The 23,628-nt window shown below is 41.3% G+C and overlaps 1 protein-coding gene across 3 annotated transcripts in view; it reads right to left on the reverse strand.

Moving 5' to 3' along the window:
- ADAMTSL1 (ADAMTS like 1) overlaps positions 1 to 23,628 on the reverse strand; it is an 887,009-nt gene that overhangs the window by 76,260 nt on the left and 787,121 nt on the right. For all 3 annotated transcript variants that reach the window (XM_033123965.1, XM_033123964.1, XM_033123966.1), the window contains one exon: positions 7,325 to 7,452. In XM_033123965.1, the coding sequence (XP_032979856.1) occupies positions 7,325 to 7,452 (128 nt within the window). The remainder of the gene's footprint in view (positions 1 to 7,324; positions 7,453 to 23,628) is intronic.

A 23,628-nucleotide genomic window follows, 5' to 3' on the forward strand; every position in this document is an offset into this window, starting at 1 on the left:
TACATGGCAAAAGGGAACACATGTTGCACATGGAATTATGTAGCTAATGAGCTGACTTTAAAATAAGGAGATTTCCTAGATTACCTAGGTGGGCCCGGTCTAATCACATAAACTCTGCAAATCAGAAGACAGAGACAGAAGAATTTGTCAGAGAGACAATGTGAGAAGGACTCGACCCACCATTGCTGGCTTTGAAGACGGAGGGAGACGGCTAAGAGCTAAGGAATGCAGCGGCTTCTAGAAGCTGGGAATGATGCTCAGGTTATCGCCAGCAAGAAAACAGGGAACAGCGTCCTAGGTCACAAGGAACCAAATTCTGCCAACAACCCGAATGAGCAGGAAAAGCATTCTCTCCTAGAGCTTTCAGAAAGGAACGCAGCCCGTTAATATCTTGATTTTATCCTGGTGAGACTGTGCTGGACTTCTGACCTAAGAATTGTAAGATAATATATTTGTGTGGTGTTAAGACTCTGAGTTTTTGGTGATTTGTTATGGCAGCAATAAAAAATGAGTCCACAGGTCCTTTGCACTGTCTACCTCACCAAAGTTATCACATCAACAAAGGTGATAGATACATGACTAATAAGTACATGGAAAGATTTCTGATGCCACGAGTCATTGGGGAAGCAAATTAAAATCACAGTGAATTATCACTTCACATCCCTGAGAGTGGCCAGAATAAAAGAAACTAGATAAGTGTTGACCACAAATATAGAGAAACTGGAAGACTCATACAGTGCTGGTAGAAATATAAACTTGAGCAGCCACTTTGGAACATAACGGGCCGTTTTTTAAAAGGTTAAACATTACCAGTGCCACATGACTCAGCAATTCTTCTTTTAGGTACATATACCCGAGAGAAATGAAAACCTATGTCCACACAAAAACTTGCACATGAATGTCCATTGCAGCATTATTCCTGATAGCCAACAAATGGAAACAACCTACCTGCTCATCAACTGATGAACGGAGGATAGAATGTGGTATACTCACACAATGGACTATTATTCCACTACAAAAAGGAATGCAGCATCCATTCTACAGCACAGATGAACCTTGAACACATTACGCTAAGGGAAAGAAATCCGTAACAAAGGACTATGTATTGTATGACGGATAGGCAGATCTACAGAGACACAGTAAATTAGTGGTTGCCTAGGGCTGGAGGAAGTTGGGGGGTTGGGGAGTGATGGTAAAGAGGTGTGGAGTTTATTTCTGGGATAATGAAAATACTATAAAGTTGAGATTGAGTATAGCGATGGATGCATAACTCGGAATGTATGAAAAGCCACTGAATTGTATACTTTTAATATCTGAATTGTCATAGTACGAGTATGTGAATTATACCTCAATGAAGTTTTCTTGAGGGGCGGCCAGTTAGCTTAGTTGGTTAGAGCGTGGTGCCCTTAACAACAAAGTTGCTGGTTCAATCCCCACATGGGCCACTGTGAGCTGCACCCTCCACAACTAAATTGAAACAACTACTTGACTTGGAGCTGATGGGTCCTGGAAAACCACACTTAAAACACACAAAAAAGTTTTTTTGAAAAAATCCCACCGCCTTAGATTGTGTGATAGTTATACGACTTAAAAAATTTGCTTAAAAAAAAAATCACTGCATTGCACACCTACAACGAGTGGATTTTATGGTATATAAATTACACCTGGATAAAGCAGAAAAAAATAGTTTTAACCTGATGTAACCTTTCCTTGATGAGTCAGCGTCAACATTGTGATTATTTATCTTGCATAAAAATTGAGAAGGAATTGGAATTTCTTAGCTCTTGTGATTCTGTTAAGTGGGTGTGCCTTCAATATACATATTGTAGTGCACTTAGTACCTAAGGAAGTGGGTAGCCTGCCCTTTCCTGAACGTTCCCAGGCCACATGGCTGCCCTCTTCTCCACTATTTTCTAAAGATAATTTTTGCCTATGCCAGTATGTCAGGTTGCTCAGTTTACCTCTTCTAATCATTCAATTGAAGTTGATGATTCCTCAAGAGACTAAGGCAGTAAGTGGGGCTGTCACAACTTCTTTTGCACGTTCCACTGCAGAGTCCTGGACAAGGGACCCCATACCCAGTACGGTTGTGTGACACTGCAGCCTCTCCTAGAAGCAACCGACCAAGGATACGATGTGCCCCGCTACCTGTCCCACCACCCATTCCTTCCTCATTCCATTGGATTGATGTGGGAATTGCTTTTTCAGGATTCGAGATGAGCTAGCTTGGACCATTTGTATTTCCTTGTTTGTTTACTCTAGTTTCCTGGGGAACAGAGTAAATTGGATTCTCCTGCTATAACTTTATTTTATCTAAGTTCTACAAAAGCTAGGGGTCTTCAGTGGGCAAGCTGCACAGTGTACGTATTGAGGAAAAACCTAAGGACCTTGGCTACTCGGTATTCTATCAGACAAGGAGGTCCCCTAATGGCAGCTCAAAGACCATGGCCATCAATTATCCTGTGGTTCAGCATACCACCAGGAACACAGCCAAACTGGTCTGCCTTTCCCTCTGTCCTAGTGAACTGGAGCAAACCTTTCTTTGTCAGTCTCTGCCACTGGTGACAAGGCCCTCTCTGAGTCAAACTCTCTATGAAGCAAAGTCTTCCTCTGGTTAGCAGAACTGCTGGATGAAAAATCCAGAAATGCCAATTTGAAATGACTTACATTATGAAAAGTTTACAAAACTGCCTGTCTTTTATTGCAGCTACTAAATCATGATGGGGAAGGGAAAGAAAAAAAATTTCAAAAGCAACTGCCTTTTATTTTTATTCTCCCAGAGAGGTTTCTGTGATCTCTTTATTAGACACAATATGTGTCAGCTATTCAACTCATAAAAACGCAGAAAAACATGCCAGGGAAGGAGAAATATTTTCTGTTTCTCCCTTGCTGTCGAAACTTTGAATGAGCTCATCTGTGTTCTCTCCTTTCAATGAAAGATCTGCTCATCCCTCATCTTCTTCTCATTTTCCATTGGTGATGTCAGGCAGGCCTTACAGTATCCCTTTTGTGATCTTATAAAGTCAGTGACAACCGAAAACATTTCCCTTCTGGCTATGACCTCATCAGTGGCCCACACCTGGGCAGGCCTCATCTGCATTGGTAAGTATTGCTCAACTCCACGGATCCAGACTGAAGCAATTTATCAGGGAAGTACCGCTTTCCTTCAAAATGCTGCTTACACCATCAGATTCAGAAGATTTCTGAGCAACCTGGCTGAGTGCTGAATATGACTCGTCGGTGGCTCTTCAATCTTTATGCCTATCTTTGTATACACCTGAAACGCTCCTTTACCTAGCCCTGTTTTTGCCTGGACAAAAAGTAATCAGTACTTCCGAATGTTAGGTAGGTGACATTTTGGTGATATTCTTAGAGTCCCCTCCCTCTTCCCCCCTCGCCTCTACTGTGTGCTACTCTCTGTCTACACTCTCGGCAGCAAAACCGGCGTCCAATTAAGTCAGTTTAGGACAGGAAGGCATTTTGTGCCACGGGGTCTACATGGCTGTGAGTTTCCTGAGCCAGGTTGCTGGAGAGGGAAACACTGGCTATCTCCATGCTGAGAGACACTCGCAGATTCCTCTCAAATCTCTGAGACTTAGAAAATGAAATCAACACAGAATGGATGAGTTTGGGGAGAAGCAAAAGACAGAGACAATATTTTACAGGCCCAACGAGGGCAGAGCAAGGAAGGTTTGGCTGTATTGGTGTGTCTAAAAGTAAACAGTGTTTACCTGTTTAAATGCAAATTGGGGAGAGTAGTGAGCTTACAATGCACCTGAGAGGCAGAAGAGGAAACGCACTGAATTCCGAGCACAGGGTGACTCAGCGGGAGAGGTCTAGCTGTGGGTCAGGGAGAGTTCATCAGGCCTCCCTTCCTGAGGCCCATGGGAAATATTCCTTATCACCAGCCACCTCCCTTGCTCGGAATTTGGGCACTGCTGCAGCCTCCCCAGTTGACATTGAGACACAGAGGGTTTGTGAGCATTCTGGTCTCTGAAAAAGAATCTTCCCTACTGTAAAACTAACTTGGCTTTTGTTTTGTGCATTATCCTCACAATAATAATGATAGCTAATAAACATTAAGTGCTTGCTATATGCCAGGCACAATGATAAGCATTTTATTATGAATGCATTTAATCTCCACAAGAACCCTCTGGGTCCAGCACTATTTTAATCACCATTTTACAAATAGAGAAGCTGAGTCAGAGAGCGTAAAGAAGTTGCTCAGGGTTATATAGCTAGGAAATGAGTGACAGAGCCAGGATGCAAATCGAGACCACGAGGCTCCAAAGCCTGCAGGCTTAACTGCCATGCTATGCCTGCCTTTGTGAATTATTATGAACAAATTTCCCTGCATCTGGTCAGCTCAGGTGCATTGGCAAGACCAAAGCCCGTACACATTCCTTACAAAATCATGGGGATACCTGAGCACTCTGAGCCTCAAATTTTTTTCCCTTTTGGCCTACATTCATACCGAACTGAATGAAGATAAAAATAAAAAACAAACAAACAAAAAAAAACAAAACCGAAAAAAACCACCAAAAAAACCCAAACTCTGCAGTGTCTTTAAAAGCACAGAAGCACTGAGATTTACCATGAGGATCTGATTGCAAGTGAGCTGACTCAGCTCTTAAGTCCGTACTTGAAGAATTTCAGTGTGAAGACTGAGAGTGAAAAATACATGGAAGCAAGGTTGGGCTAATGTTTTACACATTTTAGAATTGCTTTCAGGATGTGTTTCATTTTAGAAGAGCTAGAGAAAAAACAGAAAACATTTATTGAGTGTGAACTATGTGCCTGGCATTGGGCTAAGTGATTTTTCACACATGCAAACTTATTTAACCTCACAACAGTCCTGTAAAATATTATTAATTTCATTTTTACGGATGAGAACAAAGACTCAATGAGGTTTTACATTTTGTTCAAGATCACACGGCTAATAAGTAGTATAATTGGTAATCAAACTTAGAAATGCATGATACCCATTTCCCCCCGTATTTAGGTTATATTTAGGTTGTATCTTATACAGAGCTACCCAGGACATTGATGTGGACATCTGAAGGAAACTATCTCTCAATTCCAACTAATCCTGGGTACATCTATTGCCTTCACTAGTCTGGAAACATTATGGAGCACAAAACTCAGGTCTTGTTTCTGCTGGATGTCGACAATATTTGGCAGAGGGTGTGCTTACAACAGTAGCTACTGAGCCTTAATTCTGCGAGTGTAGACAATGACACTGGGGTAGATGACAATCCCAGGTAAAGACACAAATACAATCTTAAGGCAACATGTCCATTTTGGTCCTTAACTTTCAGAGGGATTGTTTGCCAGAATTTCCAGCAGACCGGAAAAAACCCCATCGCTGAAGCACAGGACGCAGCTCCCTGAGCCCTGTGTGGTGTTTGTGATCTACCTACTCAGGCAGCCCCTTTCCTCCCTTCCCCGGTGCCTCTCTGGCTGCTCTGTCTCTCTTCCCTGGCTTTGAACCTTTTGGCAGCCTCCAATAGCTCCTCTTCAAAGAGCCGAAGACAAGTCTGATGTTTCAATTGCCTTGCTTAATTCCACACAGGTTTCCATTAATCATATTAAATTCAGGTGAACAAAGGGTATTTAGTTTGTGACAGAGCTGAAACGTATCTGGATAAATATAAACAAGAGAGTTAATCCTGTAAGAGCCACTATTTGCCCTCAATTGGAAGGATGTCAGCAGTGCCCTTGCTAAAGGAGGTTGGAGGGTGGAAGCAGAAGAGATTTAACAAGACTGGTGCTGAGCATCTGGACTCTGTATTAAAAGAGGGGAATAAAGCTTGTGACTGGAATACATTAGGAGAAAAGCAAATGTTCTATTCACACACAAAAAATAGGCATTAATAATATGTCTTTAATCCACCCCAGGGCTCCTAACTTGCCGTATTCACTGTTGACTTTCATCTTCTCTGTAAAGCCTCCTGCTAAAGGTCCCTTCTCAGATCAGCTTTAGGTCATGGGGGCAAAAATACTGTTGCTAAACAGATATGCAAGGGAGTAGCATGTGTGACTGGAAAACAATGTGACAACATAATCCCGGCATGGACCGATGAGGTCAGTGTGGGGTGATGTTGGCTTTTCTAGCATCTACTGAATCATCTGATGGGAGCAGCAATTGAAAAGAATAAATACAAACACATGCAACATACCGCCACAAAGACTGCATGGCCCAGATCTGAGAAAAAGGATCCTATTTTGGTAGAATCAGTGGGGAAGTGGAGGGAACAATGAGCCAGCCAGGAGTTAGGAGACCTCAGTTCCCTTCTTCTTCCCACTACTAGCTCAGTGGCTGTGTGACCTCAGGTGGCTTGGCCTCTGAGAAATGAGGGCACTGGTCCAGCTAGTACGTATCTAAGGTCTTCTTTAGTTTCAAAGGCAAGGATCTGTCCTATGTAAGAGAGGTTTTATAAAAATGAACTTCAATTTACTATATATAGTCATGGGATATGGAATATAGCAGAGGGAATAGAGTCAATGGAATTGTAATAGATATATACGATGTCAGAGGGGCAATAGATTGGGGGAAGAGGGTTATCACTTTGTGAGGGGTGAAATGTCTAACTAGTGCATTGTTTTGTACACCTGAAACTAATTAAAAAAAAATTAGAAGAATACCTGAGAACCTCTAGAATAAAAGAAAACAGACAAAGTGGGGGAAAAAAAAAGAACTTCTACAAGACCACAACCTAGGGGAACACTATAATCCAAATCTCAATTTTCTTAAGTCACCATGTGTAGAATGTTTTGTCTAAGGTCCATGATGAAGACAAAGTATTGTCAGGTGCATTAGAGCAAGAGGTTGAAATAAAACAGAATCAGAGAGAAGAGCAATTCTGGCTTTCAACCATGACCACAGAATTTCAATTCCCCATGGGTCTTAAACCCTTCTTTGCAATGGGTGTAACAAAGAGCAATGACAGGATCCCAAGAGAACATTCCATAATCCTAGGTCACAATTATGTTTCCCAACATGCCTCTTATTTGTACATATCTCCTTTTCTCATGGTGTGCTTTCTGTCCAGAATAGTTCCCCCATCTCTGCTTATCAAACTTCTACTCATCCCAACTCTACGACCTCCCAGATGGAATGAAATGCCCTTGCAAACTCTTTGGTTATTTCATTCTACTTCATACTACACATCACCTTCATTTAATTATAAGTATTGTTTGTAAACTTCCTGAAGGCAAGGTCTGGATCTCATTAATCTATGTATCCCTGGATCTGCCTGGCACATTGTAGGCACCCACCCAATAATGGTTTCCGAATGGAACTGAACAGGGATTTTCATGTTACCTGCTAATGTGACAGCAATGGAGACAGAGTCATATCCCAAAGCATTTGTGGCATTGCAAGTGTAGAAACCCACATCAGCTTCCACTGGTGCCAGGATCTGTAAGGAATCATCTGGTTGTAGAAGAATCCTGGAACAGAAAAGAAATGCAGACCCGGTCAGATCAGTTGAGTCCTTTTTGGTAATCAATGTTGGTAAAGCAGGAAGGAATCTAAGAGATATTTAGAATCCTGTTTTAACAACAGGAACAAAGCAGCCACAGTGACACTCAGGAACCCAGGCTCTCTTACATACTGTGATTGGTGTGATTCAGGTAGCAATCCCAACTAAGGAGGTTTTTGACTGTTTATGCTGCTTGTTGATTACTTGATCTAAATGCTACCAGTTGGAGTGGACAGCGTGTGTGCAGTGAACACATATAATACACACAGCAGGGGTGAGAGAGGCTAGAATGAATGGTGCTGATGGATCTGGAGGAGACTTAGTAAGGAAAATACAAAGTTGTAAGGGAGGAATGGGACTTGGTTGGATGTGGAAAAGTAGGCAGGGCTTCCAGATAGGAAGAAAGGCATCTGTCAAGGCTTAGAAGAGGGAGAGAGGAAGCCAGAAATCAAATATCAGTGAGAGGACCTTGTGTAAATTTGAAGGCAACTGGAGGTGTACTCACATCTCAGTTCCAGGTAGTCATACATACACACACTGCCTTCATTCATTTGCAAACATTCTCAGGCACAAAACTCAGATCTTATTGTTTTAGCTTCTACAATACTTGGCAGAGGGCCCTCTGTACAGAAGGTGCCCAGTAGAATGAAGGTAAAGGCTGCCCCACAGGGTCGCGGTAGAGACAATTCCAGAATAATCACTATCTAGCTCAGACACTTAGCTTTACTGAGTAAGAATGACCAGAATCAAACGGTGAGAGCCTATACCACGAGCTTCAAAAGCCACTCCGACCTCAGTCTACTATTTGTTCTTCTCTCGACTTAGGCCATTTCTAAGAACTACCTGCTACGTCACGGCAGTCAGGCAGATTGCTGATTAAGGACGACTAGAGCTGACGTCTTGGACTTGGTGAAGGGGACGATAATTGGAACGTGTTTGTGGAGGTAGGAATCCAGAAAAGCAGTGGGAAACTCAGAGGTCCCGTGCCTGGCCCTGGTAGGGCCTTGGGTTGATAAATCATTCAGCAGCACAGAAATGGGTTAGAGTTGGGGTTTGGACTCTTAAAAGTTAAGTCACTTCCATCTTCATGACTATTTCCAACTCCCTAGTTTCAAAAGGCTCAAAGATCTGGTCACCTAATATCACATTAACATCCATCTGTAGAAGGCAAGCAGGAGCAGGGGTTGTTTATCAGGAAAGGGGGAAAATATCATAAAAACGTCAGGAGAACTCACAAGACTTGGTGGTGAAAGTAAGACTAGGAGTCAGCTCTCCTGCCCAGCAACACATTCTCCCCACTCTACAATTCTTTTCTTTCTTCACCATTTCTCCCGACTCTATGGTATTTGCAGTTCAGCACCGCCTCTAGTCAGCTCTTAATTATTCTGAGGTGGGTGACCAGTCTGGCAATGAATCAGGTCTCCTCAACGCTGCTTTTGGCCTGGGGCCTATTGCATTGCTTATTCTTACCTCCTGTCAGAGGAAAGGCAGGAAAGAGCAAAAGCAAGGCTTGCATCAATCAATCTTCAATCTACTTATGTATGGGCAGTTGTGGTAAAAATGGGGAAGGAAACAGAAAACCTTAGCTAAAGGGAAGTTTCTGGATGGTTTGTGTTTGATTCAGTGCCATTCCAGACTATCATTGCTATTACTGGGGACAGTTAGCTTTTGTGGCATTGAATTAGAGCTAAAATTTTGTGAGGGATGACAGAGAGTCTGTAGAGATTGTGACAGAAACTCATGCACTCATTCAGTCACTCGTCCAATAGATACTAGGTGTTTTCTCTCAAAGTCAAACAATTACGTTAGTTTGTTAGTTTATTTCAAAGAAGCTAATAAGAGAAAGATGACTACACAATTCACTTATCTTCGGTAAGCTATACAATATTTAAGTACTAATGTAACTGTTTTCTAAAGGAATCTTAACAAAGCATCATTGCTAGATCTCTTTAGGTGTTCAGGCTGTTTCAGATTTTAAAAATTAAAAATTGACTTTATGACTTAAAGCTTTATGATCTCCCAGGAACATCTATATCTCCATAACCATTTCCAAACAGGAATAAGGGAAGCAGGCTTCATCAAATTTCACCAGAACTGACTATTCAGGATGATTGAACTTAGATCATCACTCACTTTTACCACATTCACAAGGCAGGGATTAAAATTTGCCAAATTCCCAAGTTCATTGGGACAGTTGCTTCCCTAAAACTGGCACTATCTCTGCTATCTCTGTCTTCTCTACAGCGAGGGTTCATGAATTGAACATTCAGAGCAGGAAGCTAGAAGACAGGTCTTCTGAAATTTATTTTGGTCCTGCTATGATTTAAGTAACCACCATTGGCAAATCCCTTTACCTTCCTGCATCTTAGTTTATCTACTTCTAAAACCCAGTTGAAGTAAGTTTTCCTACTCAGCAGAAAGAACTGTTGAAATGAGGTTGATAAGTACTTCCAGGCCATCATTTGGTATTTCCGATGACCCTTCCATTGATAATGTGGGACACTCTGAATGGAGAATTAAATGTGAAGAAGGAGAGGGGATGAGAAGATTGCGAGGAAAGAAGAGAGGTGCATGATATTGGCCAATTTCCCCCCAATTTATTAGATTGCCATATTCAGATCATCCCCCCCACACCCCCACAGAACTACTGCGTTTACCTGTTCTCACGCACAGTAGGTAAACCCTGCTCCCTCACTGGGCCTGTTTTTTTTTCAGGTTGGGATTAGCATTTGTAGCTACATGAGTTCCTCCAGGCACTGGTGTTAATGACTGAACCATAACACTCTCTGCTTGTCTGAAGCCTGGAAAAGAATTCTCACAGAGTTGGTAAAGAGAAGAGAGGAGATCCAACACGTAAGGCATGAAGCCATTAGGGTTTGAACTAGGATGGGAATAGTGGAAATGGAAAGGAATCTGGATCTTGAGATTTAGCATTCACATAGCCTTTTATTCCATAAACTGTCTGTACAAAGATAAAAAAGCTAAAGTATCTGTCTGCATAAAAAAACAGTTTAAAATATTCTTTTAAGAAAAAAATCTACATGGGGCAAAATCTAAATTTGTCACTTATTGCATATACTTATAAATGATTTATATTCATAAAACTGAACGCGTTAGCTTAAGGGTCCATAGTTATTTGGTGGCAGGGTCAGGATTTGAAATAGGGCTTCTTGGTCTAGCATTTTCCCCCCAATCTATCATGTTTTTAATATGCCCATAAAATTGGTAGATGGGGCTTGGAGGCTGCCACTAGGGGGAGCAATAGTTCTGGAGAGGGTTCCCATGCAGGGTTCTCTAGGAAAGATGACAAGGCAAAGGGGAGGGCTTGTTGTGGATGGAGGCTGAGGTTTGCTTTAGTCTCACTATTCAACCTAGCATCTAGAGAGAGAGATTCTTGGAAAAAAATATTTCCTTTGTATTCCAGGCATCTCCTCTATTAATTTAACTTAATTTGTTAGTAGCTGATTTCTGTCAGCTTATATTTAGGTTTCACGTTTGACAGGACTGTTTTAGAATGCACAGGCACAGAAACATAGTGCTGCTTTCCAAGCAAAACCAGAAAGATTTCTCTGGGGTTATTTCGGAATTTAAGGAATCAGAGGATGAGGGGATATGGAATGGGGCATAATTAAAACCTACAGAGCAAATGGTACTGTGGTCACATTAAGTGTATTAATACTCGCTGCTTTCTTCCCGTACCCATACCACACTTCCCTTTTGGTTTACTGATCTAAAACTTAATCTTTATTTATTTGGTCAGACTTTTAGCCTGAAAATGAAGGAATAGTTTTGCTTTTCTGGTGGCGTTTACTTGTAAGTTTCTAAGCATGTCTTCCCAAGCATTTTACACATTAAGTAAGGAGCAGCTGAGAGTACAGGTAACTGTTTAGTTACATAAGTAAAGCCCTTGGTTGCCCACGTGAGCGGGATATGGACAAAGGACTTGTGGGCCGTTTCTATGAAGCACACGCGCCATGAGGGGACGTCATCTCCTCTGCATCTGCAATGTACAATGAGAAAGTACTCGTATTTGAAAAGAAGGCAGCTCTGGGTGTCTAAAGGAAAGTTTCTAGCAATTCTGCGAGTCGGGCTCAACTGTGAACACCACTGAATTCTTGGCTCAACTGTGAACGCCAATGTCTTGTTCAGGCCTACCTCTCAAGACCTCCACGACCAACCACGGTAAGCTGCGGTGCGGGCAAAGCCTTCCTGACTTCACTCAAGAGACATGCAATCGTGTGGTGGTCTTGGGTAAGACTTTCAAGTCTGTGAGCCTCTAAGTCCCTTCTCAAAATTGAGGATAATACTGACCTCAGAGAGTTCTTACGAGGATCAAATAAAGGAATATACAGACCCATTCTTATTGTTTTCTAAGTAAATGGGTGTCAGCTTAAACATTGGATGCATCTAAGAAATTTGTGTGTATGTATGTGTGTGTGTGTATATATATATATATACATACATACACACACACACACACACATATATTTTAATGGTACAAGTGGTGGTAACCTATGTTATGATCTTGGAATTCCTCCTTGAAATTTCCAGTTGTCAGAGGAAATTTTTGAGTTCTGAATACAGAAATAACCATTTGCTACGTGGGGCATGATGTTGTACCCTCTCAGGCCTCTCACCCTAACAAGTAAGCATTCGTATACCCATTTTAGGCCTCAACACAGGACTGAAAGCTGGAAATCATAGGTACATCTTTTCTCTTTTGGACAGTATCTTCCTCATCTGTTCAACACAAACCACGTCCCAACACAAACTTATCTCCCTAGCCAAGATGGCCTCTTTGACTCTCCTTGTCATTAGCCTGGGGCTGAATTCAGGCTTTCTCCTCCTGCTGCTCCTTCCAAATTCTCCCCGGCCCTTAAGAATGAGATCAAGTTCTACTTCTTTGTTATCACAGTCCACAAAAATCCCTCACTTTCCTGATATTGCAGAGTTGTTCTGAGCTGTACTGCAAAGCCCTTTCCATTCTACAATGTCTCACTTCTTCAGTTAGCGTGTAAAGTAAATACTTCAAGGACTGAAACTCTTTTACTTTTTTCATAGTTCTGTCTTCAGTATTTAGCAAAATGCTGGCTGGTACACTGAATAAATACTTAACAAACACTTGTTTAGTTACCTTCAGAGCAATGGAACTAAAAAGAACTATAGTGACAATATAGCACAGACTCCAGAGCCATAGTGACTGGATTCCAGTGCCAGCTGTACCACTTCATAGATGTGTAACCTTGGGTAAGTAATTTACTTAAGTTCTTAGCGACACAGTTTCCTTATCTATAGAATGCAGAGAATTACAGCACCTACCCAGGGTTGTTGTGAACGTTCTACATGAGTTCAGGTATTTAAAGAACATAGAAAAGTGCCTGATGTGTGGTAAGAAATCATGGAAGTGCAGGCTATTATTTTGCTGTTGATGTTACCACCACCACCACTGTCACTCACTCTCCATGTCTGAGCCTATGTATTCTGGATGTTCTGAGAAACTGTTTTGATGTAGGCAAATAACTGAGAAATGTAGGGGTTTCAAGGAAAAAGAGCCTCAATCAGGGCTATGAGGAGGGAGCAAGGGGTTTGCTGTGTGGGAAAGCAGGGAGTGAGCCACGGTGCATTCACCTTGCTGGTAGCACTGGGAATGGAAAAGAGGAGCAGAGGACCAAGGTCACATGGCCGGCATGCTGGGTTGGCAACCGCCTCAATTCTATTCTTAACTCAGGAATCTCTGAAGAAAGACAACTACTTAATTCCATCCCTGCTTTAACACTATTAACCAAATACTGAAATCTTAGAACACGCACACACACACACACACACACACACACACGCCAGGATCCTGCAATGGCAAAAATGTACATAAATAAGAGGAAAAGAATGGGAGTTGGAAAAAGTGGGCTTAGGAGCAAATAAGCAAAGTTAAAGAAGGCTGTGCAAAGAACGTCAGCTCCAAATTCCTAGGAGGAGCTGTTGAGGACTTTTCCTTACCAAGAAATGCAGGGTTTTTTTTTTTTTTTTCTTTTCCTCCCTTTTAGGGATTCCTTAGATTAGGAGAATCAAATCTACCACAAAGGGAGAATGAAATATTTGTTAGACAAGGGAATGAGCTTTATATAATTTTATTCTTACGATCATGTTACTAGACTGACATTGTTCTCCGACTTTAGAGGGGAAGCAAAAGCTCAGAGAAGTGACTTGCGCAGCACATGGTGGAATCAGGAATGGGGAATGATCTTTGACTTTTTAAAAACCGACTATATCCAGGCATCCACTGGGGTCTAATAGGAAGGCATGTGGTTTGGCTTCATTTTTGGTGGCGGGTAATTTGTGCTAAGGTTTGTAGTTAGGGAAATGGATGATCACTAACAAGAATATTCTGGATTTTAAATAGCTTGAAGCTGAAAGGAAAAAAAAAGTGCTGTGAGAAGAACTCTATGAGCAAGAATTTTTTCTGAAATAAAAAATTATAGTAGCCCAGAGACTTGCAAGGGAGAGTTTTGTTTTGTACAGATATTTTGGGGAAACGATTTGAGGTTCATGAAGAGTTTCATATCACTATTTGGCCAGGGCAACTTTTTAAATCTTTTGCTGTTTTTAATGTAATTGCCAACTAAAAGTTATTTAATGCCGGAAGCTTCATGATTGCTCCAGGTGGAAGTATAGAAAATATTTTTGGAATGGGAAAGGCCACCTGACCACACATTCTTAACTCTGTCCTAATACTTTTTGCCAAACTCTTCAGCTTTCTTCTCTTCAGAAATTGATGAAGTCTTGAATTTGCTAATATTGGTAGTTTTATCTGCTTACTGGGTAGTTCATTTCCAACGACAAATGTCTACATAAAATGATTCTGATGGGATTTCCTATTCACCCAGAGTGGGGATCATCAAACTCCAGTCGGCTGTCACCTGTGTTTGTAAATAAAGTTTTATTGGAATGCCACCACACTAGTTTCAATATTTTCTATGCCTGCCTGCATGCTTCAGTGGCAGAACTGAGTGGTTGAGACAGAGACAGGATGGCCAGGAAAGCCTAATATGTTTCCTTTCTGGTCCTTTATACAAAAAACTTTGCCGATCCTGACCTAGAACATGGAGGAATTTTTACTTTTGGTTTGTTTCAGTGCTTTCTTCATTTATGACAAAAACGTTCATTACTTTTTCGAAACGCTGCCATTTGCTAGGACCAGTTTTCTAGGAAGAATAAGTTAACTGCTAGGGGGATCTTTTGAGACCTTCTAGCCTTTCAGAGACTACACTAGTGAGGCCTGATGCTAAGCCGCACCTGTGTGGCCCGATTGTCACCGATTGTCTCATGTCCTCTTGTTGCTTGATTAATGCTGCTTATTTCTGTGTCCTTTGCATTTACTACACCCCAATACTTTTTTTTTCTTTTTTGCTGAGGCTTATGTATCTAATGGGATGGTGCCTTTTTTTTTCTGACTTGTTACTCTTACACTTTTCAGCTGGGAAAAACATGTGTCATCTCCATTTCCTTTAGCTCTATAAAGGAAACAAGCCACACCAAATTGAAACTGGTTTCTTCTTCCTTCCCTATCTGCCCTGCCTCCAGTATTTACATTGTCTGCAAACTTGGAAACTGCATTTCATATGCTTATGACTTTTACATATAGCATTATTCACAACTGTGGTGCTGAAATTGACCCTGGAGGCATTTCCCATCTGATCATCTCTTCCAGTCTGAGAAGTTTCCATCTGTGGATACTCTGTGTTGCTCAAGTCTTCCAACTACTCCGTAATTCATCTCCTATTCAACACCATTTTGGAACATTGTCCAAAGCTTTCTGGAAAGTATAAGCATTTAGAACAGACATATTTCTTTCCTACCAGATCAGAAACAATAGCAAAAAATGGAATATAAGCATCCTCTCCGATTGCCTGAATTTAGGCTGATAATTCTCCATCACACTGTGTTTTCCTAGATAACTTCGATCTTAACTCGTTGAACAACTGCCGAGGTGTTCCTCAAAATAAGAATAAAGCTCCTTATTTTGTGATGTCCTGGAAGATGGTGTGATTGGCCCTATATCTACATGACAACAAGATAGAATAACAATGAATGTCAACTATAATTTAATATATATATATATATTAAGTGGAGTACAGCATAAGGAATAGAGGCAGTGGAAACGTAACAGCTATATGCGATGTCAAAGGCGTAGTAAATTGGGGGCAGGGGGTTATCACTTTGTGAGGGGTATAGATCATAAATGTCTAACTATTACAGTGTTTTGCACCCATGAAACTAATAAAAAAAATTAAAAAAAAAGATAGATACTGACCAATAAGTACCCATTGTGACCCTGGAATTTTACAGATATTTCTGTTCTTCAAACCCTTGCTCTCCTACAGGGTGGGTATGATCATTTAAACTGGAATTTGAGCCTAAGTTGCTCTGAGTCTAGTCTTACAGTCCTTCCGCCATTGTTGGCTGTCCTCTGTGCTAACTGATGCACCATTAGGTGGCTCCTCCCGACCTAATGTTCAGAAATGATCAGCAGGAATCAGGCAGACCCAAAATAGAAAGAAAACAGGAACAGGTTCAGGGATCACAAGGCAGAAACTCCTTGGCATTAGGATTCCATGTAGATGGAATATCACCTGCGAGCTGCTTCTCCTCCCCTAAGAAGGAATCAGTGTTTTCTTCAAAGTACCTAGTTTCGTATTATTCTTCACATTCACTGGCATTCATTTTGAAAAAAAACCCCATAGCCTTTAGGAATGTCCTGTTTAAATGCTGTAAGACTTCTGCCAGCTGAGCTATGGGTTGTACGTGACTACCGGTTCATTCTTGGGTCAATAGTGCTGAGCAGCAAAGCAGGGACTTTCCTGCCAGTGTGGTGCTATCAGCAGGATTTAGATGTTTCTGGGAGTAAAGGAGCAATCTTCATCCAGCTTTCCTCCCCAACTTGGCAATTCACCTTCCAGTGCCAGTTTTGGGGAATCTGGCTTTTCTTTTCTGTAATGAAGTCCGCAGTATCCTTATAGGTACTAGTTCTGATGTTGGATTCAGATGTAGGAATACCGAATATGTATTTGCCTGAATTATGTGAGCGTCTTGGTATTAGATGTGGGGACAAGTTATTTCCGAGATTCTTTGGCTAGGGTTGCACCCTGTCCAAATGCAAATTGGAGTTAGCTTTTGCCCGAATCTTAACTCAAAACATAGTGAAGAGAAGGAGGGCCCAGGAAGTGTTCAGAGTTTATACAGCATAACTGAAAAGCAAGGAACAGTTTGTTTCATCTTGCTTGTGGTCTAGGGCTCTAAACACACACATAGACACACATATACACACAAACAGGCCATCCACACTGTAAACACACACAGTAAGACACACAAACACAGATGGAACAATTGTAATGTTTACTGAGTGCCTATTATGTGCCTAGCACGGTGCATATTTATAGCTGGGCATGTATATGCAAAGGTACAACGACCCATAGAAGAAAAGGCTCTCCCTAAAACAGATGTGCCAAAATAAAAACAAAAGCCTCATAGACTGGAAGCCAGCTGGCCAGAAGACTGAATGTTAATTTATGCTGGTCTAGCTGACCTCAGTGGCTTCTTTTGAAAACAATGGCAAGTCGATGTATTCAATCGAGGTTAAAATCAATGAAAAGAAACAGTCTGTGGAGCCAGACTGTCTTGGGTTCAAGTCCCAGCTCCCCTACTTACTAAGCGTGAACTGTAGAGTCAGTGAATCTAGCATGTCTGTGCTTCAATTTCAACATTTGTAAAATTGGAATAGTAGCCTCAAAGTGTTGTTGTAAAAATAAATGAACACCTGTAAAACACTGCGAATAGTGCCTAGCTCACAGCAAGTGCTCTTTAAATGTTAGCAATGATTCTGATGATTTCTCCATTGGCCTGGATGTGATGGCAGATAGAACGCCATAAGGTATTTACTCTCCGCACTTACTCATTCTAAAGCAGTGCTTTTCAACTTGTACAGTTGTAAGCCATAGATTCTTATACTTCTCGAGCGGAGAACACGTGGGCAAGACAGCAATGTTTAACTGGGGGTGGGGGCCACTCTGGAATTCTGCTATAATTGCACATTAAATACCAAAAATCCAGATTATGTGAAAGCATGTAAACTACAGTCTTCAGCAATTAGGAAACCTCCCTCCTAATCCATCATTTCTCTATTCATTCATTAATCAGTTTATCATGTGTTGAGTGTCTACTATGTTCTTGGAATTGTGGAAAAAATAAGACATTCTTAAACATCTGCCCTTGCGGAAGGTTAACGGAATCCAGAAGGTAATGTGGAGAAACAACTAGCCACTTTTAACACACAGTGCTAGGGCTGAGATAGAGTATTCTGCATAGGATACTATGTGGGTTGTGGAGGGGCCTTGGCGGGGCAGGTAGACTCCCTGTAAGGAAGGGTAGGTTAGGCAGACAAAGTGGGTCAGAAGGCCCCAGGCTAACTCATAAACAGCAAGTAACTGGGTTCTACTGACGGGCAGAGCTCAGTGGGGTGAGGTGGAGCATATGGCAAGAGATGAAGTGAGACAGACAGGTAGCTGTCAGATGATAAAAGGTGTTCTATATCATGCCAAGACATTTGGAACATATCGTCAAGTGACGTCAAGCCATTAAAAGAATTTTAAGCATGAGTGCAGTATGGATAGGTTTGCTAGAAAGAGGCTTTGGCAGTAGCGTGTCGAATGATCTAGAGTAGGAGTTAGTAAACTTTTTCTATAATGAGACAGATAGTACTTATTTTAGGCTTTGAGAGCCACCTACAGTGGTCTCTGTTGCATCCTATGTTTTGTTTGTTTTTAAAATCCCTCTAAAAATGTAAGGGCCATTCTTTTAATAACCCTTTAAATAACCTGGGTTCAAATCCCAGCTCTACCACTTATTAAGTGTGAGACCTTGAACAAGTTAACCTAACAGCTCTGGGCTCAATTTCAATGGCTCTTTTAATCACTCTTCAAAAGTCAATCTTAATAACACTTTAAAAAATGTAAAAGCCACTGACTGTAATTTGCCAACCCCTGGTCTAGAGAAGACAAACAGAGGTAGGAGGCTGTTGCAATCATCTGGAACTGACAAAGTTCACCCAAAGTAGAGGCAGTAAGAACAGAGGACAGTGGAGGGATCAAAGAGCCACAGAAAAGATAGAAGAGTCCAGCAATATTTTGGCTCAGAGAGCTGGATGGCTGGGGCTTTACTGAGATAGGTACTGAGTTGCCTATTTGACATATATTTAGATATATTGAATTGACCTCTTTGTGGAGCATCTGGGTTGGTATGTCCAGGACACAGTTGTACGTTATGAGTCAGAAAAGAGATTTGGTCTGGTGCTTGGTATATGAGAATCATTGACACACAGGGGAATGTTGGGGCTGTAGGAATCAGTAGTGTATGTAGAGGGAGACTCCTAAGAAGGGAGGTAAGAGTTGGGTAGGGGAAGAGAAATCCACACATGACTGAGAAGGAATAATCAGAGAGGTGGGAAGCAAACCAAGTGTGCGTACTTGCTAAAGTAGCAATAAATTGTTTTTAGGAAGAAGTGCTTAGCTTGTATAGAATGCTGCTGATAGGCCAGATTCGATAAGGAATATTTTGAGAGACAACTTTCTTTTTTGGAACGAACAAGAAATAATCTTTTGGGGGTGAGGTGCTTCTCCCAAGAGAAATGTATGTTCCGTGTAGCCGTAGAATACAAGGTGGGCAAAGAGATGCCAACTGCATAATAAACTGAATGGAAATACTAAGTAGGACTTAAAAAAATTCATAATTAACAACCTAGGCGGGGGTTACCTAAGATAGCCTTCTATAGGTGAAATATATTCAGGGTATAAGTTGGCTACTTTAGGGCTATAAATGTTTCAAGCCACTCAGGTACAATTAATGCCCATGAAGTGAGGCTAGAAAACGTCCCTTCTGATGGGCTTTTCAGGGTAGCAATGTGGTAAAACCAGTCAGTTACAGATCCACAAGAGCTGCAAGGATTCAGCAAAGGAAGCAAAGAGAAAAGGAGGCAATGCTCTCTTGTTTTCTACATCACAGTTTTCTAAAAGAACTTTCTAACTTACCCCCGCTGGCTATGTTGGAATGTCCAGTTCTACGTCTTTGTTCTTAGGTGGAACCAGGTGGCCACACTTAGTTATTTTACCTCTAGCTAGCCCAGAACTTTCCCAGAAAACTGGCAGATTTGGAGTCTGTTAACTTCCACCCTGTCTACTTCCTTCACACACACGGGCACTCTTCGTTTTCACAATCTGGTCTCTCTCGAATCCAAGGCCCAGTATGAACTACACCTAACTCACATGTAAGTACGGGGTAGGAGGGAGTCTGGGAGGGAGGGCAGGGGGACAGAGAACCCTGTGCTTGGAATTCCTAAGTGTCATTTTAGCGCAAAGATCTAGCTACTTCCACCAAGTCTTTTTAACAGAACTAAGAGCAAGGGCATAAGTCTACTCCGAGGTTTGCCTTCCTTCCTTTTGCTCTCTCAATGCTTCTAAAAGGACATCCTTGAACCTCAGGCCACAGAATCACCTGTCGAGCTTGCTATAAAAATGATGTCTAGGGTTGGGTAGGATGCAGGAGCCAGCATTTCTAACAAGTTCTTGGTAATATTATTCACACTAAATTTGAGAACCCTTCCTCTATCCACTTCTAAAAGTTTAGTTTCGAAGTTCAAAGAGAAGTATTTTGTCCACTGGAGTTTAATACAAACTTGGGGCCTAAGTTATTTTATCCTACACGAGCACTTGAGTGTTTCTTAATTTCTGGAGAGCAGTGATCTTGCTGACTCACGGTCTCCCTATCTGGTGCTAATCACTGGATCTGATGCCTCGCAGGCATTTGTGGAGTTGAAGGGATGACTGCAAAGGACCCCTTCCTAGCCTCCCCGACAAGCCCAGCTTCCACTCCTGCTCCTCTACACTCTTCACAAAACAGCCAGTGTGAATCTATAAAAACGGCAATGAAATCATTTCACTTACCTCCCTGATATCTCCCCAAATCTTCCTGCTCGTAGACTAAACCCTACACTCCTTCTCTTGGTCTCTGGTTACCCGCACGGCCTCAACCATTCCACCTCTACCTTCTGCCTACCACACTTCTGCCAAATGAACTTCTCTTGGATTCCTCGAACACACCAAACTCACTTTCACTCTGGGGTTTTGCACTGCTTTTCCCTCGTGGAAGAGTGCTCTTCCTCCTGATGTCATGTTCTGGGCAGTGGGCATTATCCAGATCTGGGCTTGAGCTAGCTCGTCAGGGTACCCGTCTAACGCGGTCACCACATCATTCCCTATCACACCTGTTTTGATTTTCTGTCCAACACTCATCATCTGATATTTTTCTGGCTTACTTTTCCGTGTTTACTGTCTTGATCCACTCATTCATGAACTCGTTCACTATTTATTTAGTTCCTGCTTGGTGCCCGGCACTATTCTCTGCACTGGGGATACAGCAATAAAGAAAGTCTCTACCCTTATGGACAGACCATCAACGAATACACATATATCAGATGATGATAAAACTTTGGGAATAAAATAGCAGAGTTAAAGGGATAGAGAGGATGAGGAACGCTCTTTTAGATACAGTGATCAGGGAAGGCCTTTCCAATGTGTGCCATTTGCGTAGAAATCTAAATGTATGTAAACTGCAAGAGAACACAGCCTTCTATTTCATTCACCATATCCCCAGGGAGTAGGTGTGTATCTGGCATAGAATAGGTGGATTAATAAATACGTATGGAAGGAATAAATATGCATAGCCCTGTCTTAGCACTTAAACCCTGCATGTACTTCTCTGGCTTCCAAACTAGACTTTTCATTGACAAGGAATGAGTCATTTTCTCTTCCATCCCTGGTATCTAACATAGGGTCTGGCTGAGAGACAGCATGGGAATGTTTGTGAAATAAAGGAAGACGTAAGGATTCTGAGGAACCAGTCTGTCATAATATACTGAGGGACATCCTATAAACCTGCACTGCTTGAGAAGTTCATATGTGCTTTTGAGAATCATGTGAATTCATTTCAACTAGTAAATTAGATAGACAACAAGATGTAGTATTAGGTTGGTGCCAGAGTATTTGCGGTTTAAAAGGTTGAAAATAATTGCAAAACTGCAATTACTTTTGCACCAACCTGATAGTAACTAAATTCAGAAAACTAGTTTCCTTCAAATCCAACATTGGCATGTTTAAAAGCCAAAGAAGTAATAGATTTCCTTCAGTCCCTTTCTTGCTACCTTGACCTATCTTGCTGGCTTAGACTGTTTAAAGTATACTTGAATACACTGTGAAGTACTATAGATCAATAACCAGCTGAATCTTGCAGACTTTTTCAGAAAGATAGATTTGGGTACTAAGCAAAAACAGACTAACTGAACTATAACACTGGGCATTTCAGCACTTCTCTGTTTGAAAATAAATGAGCATTTCTGAACCAGACACAGTAATGATGACAAGCGATGAAACCCAACACAGAAGAGGTCACCGACAGCCCAGAGCCACGCAGTCCCAATGGCAGCTCTGTGCATACATATTCACTTTCTTTTCTCAAAAAGTACTTGGAAAACTGTATAGAAACTAAATTCCAGCCACATTTCTTACTGGCCATCTAAGAAAAATGGAAAAATTATGATGTCAAAGATCAGAAGTGGAAATCTCTTTTTCCCTACTGTATCCCATTAACTTGCATTAAAAAGCCCCCTCAAGACTAGATCTACAAGAAATGTTGACAGTGGCAAAAACTGTAAATTTGCCCGTGACCCTCATGCACTTTCACTCTTAATGCTACTCCCCACTCCCACTGCCACCAATGTCCTAGTGACGAAGATCCAGAATTTGCCCTCTGCTGTCCTAGGCCTAGCACCTTTAGCACCTGGATGCCATATGTCTTTTCCCAACAAGATTCTGCTGAAACTTTTGATCTGAAAGCCAGTAGGGTTAGACTCTCAATGCCCATTAAGGTGAAAATTAAAAGGCTAAAGTAGGGTTTCTAAGTGGTATTTCAAGAATTATTGGTATCCCTGAGATCACTAGGCCAAAAAATTGTTCATTGATCAAAGAAGTACTTGGACAAAACTGCATACTATATTGTCTACTTGGAAAGTCACAACACACATTGGAATGCTTAATGGAGTTAAAAAAATGGAAAAATCAAAATAATTTCCAATTGGGGGATAGTTAAATGCATTCAAGAAAGTAATCAGATGTTAAAAATGGTGATATAGATTTCTACTTACTATTCCAAAATGTCTCCCAGACATGTTGTTGAATAAAAACCAAGTCAAATTTCTCAACATGAGTAATATCCCATTTAGAAAAAAAACAAATCTTATGTGTGTATGCGTGTTTTATATATAATACAATAAAATATATAAAAATTCCAAAAGGATGCATATCAAATTATTAAGAGTGACAGCATGTTGGGAATAGTTTTGGGGGGCTGAGGGAGACATGCATTTTTACTTTATAGATTTTGGCATTATTTGAATTGTTTTATAGCCTCTTTATTACATTTATAATTAAAAAACAAGCACTATATTAAAAATATAGAAGTAAAATCTAACAGTAAATACATCTGGTTAGCCTGAAGAGAGAGCACATCCCAAACTTATATGATCAATGAACCCGTTGTGTGGAACACTCAGAAACAACTTGTGCAACAAATTTTGAAGTTACTGCACTGAAGGCTTTCCCCACTCCCTGCCAGCTATGGGTTTTCACCTTCTGTGACCTTCTATAAAAGAATGAAGGAGGTAGAAGGAATCTCAGAGATGACCTGGGACAACCCCATCTCTTTTCAAACGACTAAAGGTCATGAAAAGAGAAGGACAAGATTAGCCTGAAGCCCTCAATATTCATCTAGCTCCTTCTATATCTTTCCTTTCCTGTAGTCATCCAGGGTACCGAGATGGGCCGCGACCCTTGGATTTCATTAAAAAGTCATTAAATTAAAAAAAAAATCATTAACAATATCTCTAGCCCTCAAGACAATTGTCAGGACCTGTGAGTAAGCCCTGGCCTCAATATTGTCCCTGCAGTTTCAAGACCCCCTCCCCCTTCCCAACAACCTGTCTTGTTCTACAGCTTTTTAGGAGGAAGTTGGTGCTATTCAAATGAAGGGATCCTGGAAAAAGCTG

This window comes from Rhinolophus ferrumequinum, chromosome 12 (genome assembly GCF_004115265.2).
Source record: "Rhinolophus ferrumequinum isolate MPI-CBG mRhiFer1 chromosome 12, mRhiFer1_v1.p, whole genome shotgun sequence".
In the NCBI taxonomy this organism is placed as follows: domain Eukaryota; kingdom Metazoa; phylum Chordata; class Mammalia; order Chiroptera; family Rhinolophidae; genus Rhinolophus; species Rhinolophus ferrumequinum.